The 6,080-nt window shown below is 50.6% G+C and overlaps 1 protein-coding gene across 1 annotated transcript in view; it reads left to right on the top strand.

The window, feature by feature from the left end:
- PTPN14 (protein tyrosine phosphatase non-receptor type 14) overlaps positions 1-6,080 on the top strand; it is a 186,439-nt gene that overhangs the window by 158,907 nt on the left and 21,452 nt on the right. The window contains exons 11-12 of the mRNA XM_029912843.1: positions 1,133-1,229; positions 2,379-2,522. Of these exons, the coding sequence (XP_029768703.1) occupies positions 1,133-1,229; positions 2,379-2,522 (241 nt within the window). The remainder of the gene's footprint in view (positions 1-1,132; positions 1,230-2,378; positions 2,523-6,080) is intronic.

Raw genomic sequence — 6,080 nt, 5'->3', positions numbered from 1 at the left:
CCCCTTCTCCCTGTCCCCTGACTGCCACCGGAGCCCCTGCTCCTGACTGCCCTCCGCTGCCCCATCCAATCCCCCTCTCCTTCCTGACTGCCCCCCCGAGACCACTGCCCCCATTCAACCCCCCTGTTTCCCACCCTCTGACCACCCCAACCCCTATCCGCCTCCCCGCCCCCGACTACCACCCCGAACTCCCCTGCCCTCTATCCACGCCCCCCCTGCTCCCTTACCGCACTGCCTGGATCAGGCTGGGCTCTGCAGCTGCGTTGCCCCAGGGGCTTGCAGTCCCGCCGCCCAGAGCATTGCACCGGCGGCGGGGTGAGCTGAGACTGCAGGGAAGGGGCCGGGGGCTAGCCTCCCGGGGCAGGAGCTCAGGGGCCAGGCAGGAGGGTCCCATGGGCCGGATGTGGCCTGCGGGCCGTAGTTTGCTCACCTCTGTGCTAGAACAAATGCAAAAATGGATCTCTCAAATCCTGAAAACTGTCACTTCCTAGATCATTGGTTCTGATTCTTGGGGGTCAAGGTCTCAAGATGCACCACAAAGCTGTATCCTAGAGGTTGTGTTATTTCCTACAGAATCTAAGCTTTTATTTAACCAAAAAAAAAAAAAGTTATTTCTAACCTTTCTGCTTGCGAAATATAACCTCTCACATGTAAATACTGCAGTAGTAAGGCTTATTAAATGTGTAGCATCCCAGAATATATTCAGTAAAACTATCTGAATTACATTTTTTGATCTCTTTCAGATATGAAGTGATCAAAGGGACATGCATTGAATGTAATTGTCTTCCTTAGCTATAGACAACCCACGGAATTCAAATCAAATTAACGTGTGTGTGTGTGTGTGTGTGTGCGCGCGTGTGTTACAGCATTTTGGACTTTTGGGGGGACCAAAGAAGCACAAAGGATTCCGAGACTGGGCACAGAGGATTCTGGGATGTGGGGCAAGATAGAGAAAAGCTTGGGGTATTGGGGCCAGGAATGGCAAAATAATCTGAGAACCTCCGTTCTGGATATTCATTGAGTATTAGATCAACTTTGTTCACCCCATCAACACCGTGTGCACATTTGCTTTTTGGAAGTGGGAGGTTATTCTATTTTTTTATGCTCAAATTGCTTTTAAAATGGTTTCCAGCCTAGTTCAGGAATCACATGACATTTCTACCTCTTTCACCACGGGCACTGAAAACTATCCGCTAACCATTCATGAATTTGGTGCCGTGGCTGATCCCGTAGGCACAGAATTCACCATTTTCACTTTGGGACATTCTGTTTGGTTAAAGACAGCCGATTTTTATGAAGCTTTTGCCATAGCAGAAAACCAAACATAAATTGGGCAAAATTACTAGATCTTGAACTGTCTGTAAATCTGGTAAAAACGTGAGTTTAATTTTTGCCAGTTTCACCAGTAGCATAAGCATCTTTATGCAGTTATGCCCAGGTACCTAATGGCAATGAAAAGTTTGCAGGCTGGCCCGTTCCAGAAACAGTCCATTTACTATATGCCTGTGGGCAGTGCTTTTCCAGTAGGAGAGCTTGGACCATTTTGTAATAGCAGCTGTGATCCAGACAGCCTTTGTGCATTGCTTTCCCCCAAAATCAGGCGGGAAGAGTCACCAAGAGAATGAAATGAAATATTTCCCCCTCTTCGCCTTCCTGGAGTTGTGGCCCTCCACCTCTTAGATGTATCATCTCCCACTAGCCACAGAACGAAATTAGAAATCAAACGCTCCATACAGCAGTGTAATGTACTACACAAATATGATGTAAAGCAAGTTCTGTGCATCGAATGGTATTAAAATCTGTTTTTAAACACCATGAGATCATTCTTCGTACAGTGGGCACCATTAACAGATGGACATTTACCAAACACGGTAGTTTAAATTTACCAAAGTATTTCCCATTCTAAGCATTAAACAAACGCCCCAGCAAAGATAAAATGTGCAGTGGGGCAAGCAGTGTATATTTTCCATGGTTTTCTGCTGCAGTAAATGGAAATGAACACTCTTTAAAACAAGTATGGGATATGTTTGCATAAGTATTGCCATCGTGACATGGTGGGATTATGTCCTTATAGCAATTTACCATTACAGAAAGGATACCCAAGATTTGTATTTGCAAGTCTTTTGATAGCAAGTAAGCTATATTTTACCTTTGGATTGTTCCTTTGAAATTAAAATTCTGTGCTCATGTAGGAATAGGCCCTGGGGAATAATAGGAAGAATCGGAGGTTGTATTTGAATTTACTCTGCTAATGGTGATCATCTGCATTCCTTGGCCAGAGAGTTGCAGATTTTGGAGATTAAAAAAACATTCCAGTGTTTTACTGGCATTATAGATAACAACACAGAGATAAAAAACATGCCTTTTCTTGCCAAAAGAATCTAGAGAAGCAGAAGATGGCAGGCCTGGAGGCCCAGAAGAGGCCCTTGATGTTGGCAGCATTAAATGGACTCTCCGTTGCTAGAGTTCCAGTGCCTGAGGATAGCCAGGATGAAGTAGCCAAGGTGCCAATGGATGAGAGGGTAAGAGAGAGGTTCACGAAGTGCTATTTATTCCATTGTTTCTAGCAATGTACACGTTTTGAAGTTTTAAAAACTGGAAACTATTACTGGTGGCCACATTGAGAGCAACATCCGTGATGGAGGTCTTTGGTATTGTCACTGCTTCAGTGAGGCCAAAAACTTGAGCATTGAACAATTGTAAGAGGTTCTGAATGCCGTCATCGCCCACTGAAGTCAGTGGAAGTTGAAGGTGCTTAGCACCTCAAGGAGTGTTCAGCGTCTCACAGGATCAAGCCCTAAATCTAAAATATTGCACATCTCCTCTTGGCCAGGGCGGTTGATACAGCAGTCACTCTTTGTTGTAACATAATGTGCTGAATGATGCGTGTAGGTTGCTGAGAAGAGCCCTAGTTGCAATCCAAGAGACAAAAAAAAATTCATTCTTCAAGATTTCTGTGTCCATTTCTGTCTATGCACATGCATGTAATTAAAAAAAATTTAAAATATCTGCTGCCATTAACTATTGGGGCAAATGTTCAAAGAGGCCTCCCTCCTGATTTTGTGCATGGAATTTTGCGCCCTATACAGTTTGTACAAGCAAATGACAGCAATTACATATGGTAAGCCCATTTCTCCCGGATACACATCAGAGGTGGTTCTTCGAGTGATTGCTCATGTCCATTCAACTTAAGTGTGTGTGCTCGCCATATGCACCGGTGCCGGAAGTTTTTCCCTCAGCAGTATCCGTAAGGGACCGGCTCTGGCACCCCTTGGAGTGGCACGTGTATGCCACGGCATATAGGGCGCTGCCAGCCCCCTCCACCCTCAGTTCCTTCTTGCTGCCAGCGATGGTGCATGGAACTGATGCTGCTTCAGCTAGAGCTGTTGATTTTTGTTGGTTCGAACTCATTTGCCTCTTGCAAACATTATTGTATATAGTTTCGCTTTAGTTTAGTTCAACCTATTTGTTAAGTTAGAGACTTAGGTCCCTAAAGGGACTTCGCCTCGGGACGAGGCATGCCCCAGTCCCCAGGCTTTAAACCCTGCGATCGCTGTAAAAGGCCCATGCCCATTGGTGATCCACATAATAGTTGTTTTCCGTGCTTGGGGGGAGGGACAGCTCAGTGGTTTGAGCATTGGCCTGCTAAACCCAGGGTTTTGAGTTCAATCCTTCAGGGGGCCACTTAGGGATCTGGGGCAAAATCAGTATTTGGTCCTGCTAGTGAAGGCAGGGGGCTGGACTCGATGACCTTTCGAGGTCCCTTCCAGTTCTAGGAGATAGGATATCTCCAATCACATTAGTGATAAGTGCAAAATCTGCAAGTCCTTCAAGCCCAGGATGAAGAAGGAGCGTGACATTCGTTTGAAGGCACTCCTGATGGAGTCTGCCCTTACCCTGATGCCGGAGCAGTGCTCTCATTCGAGCACCATAACCTCAGTATGCACTACCCCACCGGTACTGTCTACGAGCCGGCACCAGTCTCCTTCCATGGCTCCAGCCAAGAAGCGCAGGAAGACGGGGCGAGGAAGGTCTCCAGCTTCCTGCAAGGAAAAGGACAAATCTGGGGTGGACCAAGGCCCTGTCTCGGGTGCCTCTTCACCCCCTTCGGGATCCCGGGCCCCAGCTCAGCTCGAGCAGTGTATCCCAGCCCACTCCCCGCCTGGGATACACTGCTTGGGGTCGGATAGCATCGAAGGTCCTTGTCAGCTCCGGAGTCAGCGCCCAGAAGCTCCCCGGCACCGGTACCGCTCAAGGGACAGGTCAAGGGACCGACGGTACCGTTCCCCGGACCGTCGCTGATCCCCCAGGGCGGCGTCACCGTGTGCAGCTACATCTTCACGATGCTGAGCCCGCTCCAGTTCCCACTCCACATCCCGGTACCGTTCGTTAAGTGTGAGGCGTAGATCGCCAGCCCAGGGCTGTCGCAGATCCACCAAGTGCCGCCAGTCGCCAAGGCCCTGATCCAGACGCTCGTCAAGGTCAGCCAGATCCAGCTTCGGGAAGGGCGACTGGTACCGATCGGGACAGAGCCACCAATCAGCCCCATCTTGGTCACAGGGGAGCGACCGCTCGGGCTGTGGCTCAGGTTCGGAGCAAGGTTCCCTAGCGGCAGGACAGGCTCCGGCACCTACGGTGCAGACTACGTCGGCGGCACTGAAGCCGGGCCCGTGGCCTCAGACTCCGTGGCTGGCACAGTGGAAGCCATGGGGGTTCGCTCAGCCCTCTCAGGCCACCCACTCAATATCCAGAGCTTCGGAAAGACTGGCTATCGCCCTCTCTCACCCCCCTCCAGCCCAAGAGGCCTCGGCTGCAGGCACAGGAGGAAGTGGGCGAGCAAGCCACCGGACCACCTATGGTTGCAGAGGACCCCTTGATACTGGCTTCCTCCTCCTCCTCGTCACCAGATGAGGCCATAGTGGGGCACCCTCCATCGGTGCCCCAGGATGATGCTAAAGCACATCAGGAGCTGTTAGAGAGCTGAAACTAACCTGGGCCTCCAGGCGGAGGAGTTAGAGGAACCCACAGACTCCCTCTTTAATGTTCTCTGCCCCGTGGCCCCGGCCAGGCTAGCTTTGCCCCTACATGAGGGGTCACTAAAATTACAAATGCCCTCTGGCAAACTCCCTCCTCCTTGCCTCTGATCTCCAAGAGGGTGGAGCGCAAGTACTTTGTGCCATCCAAGGGCCACAAGTACCTTTATACCCACCCTGTTCCCAATTCCCTAGTGGTAGAGGCGGTGAACCACAGGGAGAGACAGCATCAACCAGGGGCTACCCCTAAGAATAAAGACTCAAGGTGACTAGACTTGTTTGGGTGTAAAGTTTATTCGTCCTCCAATCTACAGTTGCGGATGGCCAACCATCAGGCCTCACTAGGCCGCTGTGATTTTAATATGTGGCAGGCCGTGACCAAGTTCAAGAGCGCCCTTCCTGAGGCTTCTAGGAAGGAGTTCCGGGCAATCCTGGATGAGGGCTCGACTGCAGCCAGAGCAGCTCTCCAGGCAGCATCGGATGCTGCAGACACCGCCGCCCATACCATGGCATCAGCCATCTCATTGTTCAGGGCTTCCTGGCTGCTCCTTTCTGGTCTTTCCTCGGAGGCTCGGCAGTCAATGCAAGACCTCCCTTTGGATGGGCACGCTCTGTTCGCAGAACAGGCAGACATTAAACTCCATGGCCTGAAAGATTCATGTATGACCCTAAATACACTGGGCCTGTACGTCCCCAGCCCGCAAGTGGTTTAAGTCGCAGCAGCCTCAGAACCAGGGGAGCCACCCTCGCCAGGAACCTCCCCACAAAAGATCCAGGGGCTACAAGAGGTGCCTGGCCACCAACCCCCATCTACATCACAGGAGGGCTTGACCTGCAGTAAGCAGATGGGCAAGCGCCCGTTTTGAGGGTACGCCTGAGGGTGACCTACCGCACTGTTCCCCAGATCCTTCCTCCCCTCTGTTTGCCAACCGCCTTTCTTCCTTCCTCCTTGCATGGGCGTCTATAACATAGGACCAATGGATCCTCAATACGGTGGCACAGGGTTACACCCTTCAGTTACTTTCTACTGCCCCTTCCCGCCTCTCC

Source organism: Terrapene carolina, unplaced genomic scaffold, assembly GCF_002925995.2.
Source record: "Terrapene carolina triunguis isolate 2854851 unplaced genomic scaffold, T_m_triunguis-2.0 Scaffold262, whole genome shotgun sequence".
In the NCBI taxonomy this organism is placed as follows: domain Eukaryota; kingdom Metazoa; phylum Chordata; order Testudines; family Emydidae; genus Terrapene; species Terrapene triunguis.
This window is presented reverse-complemented; position numbering and strand designations above follow the sequence as displayed.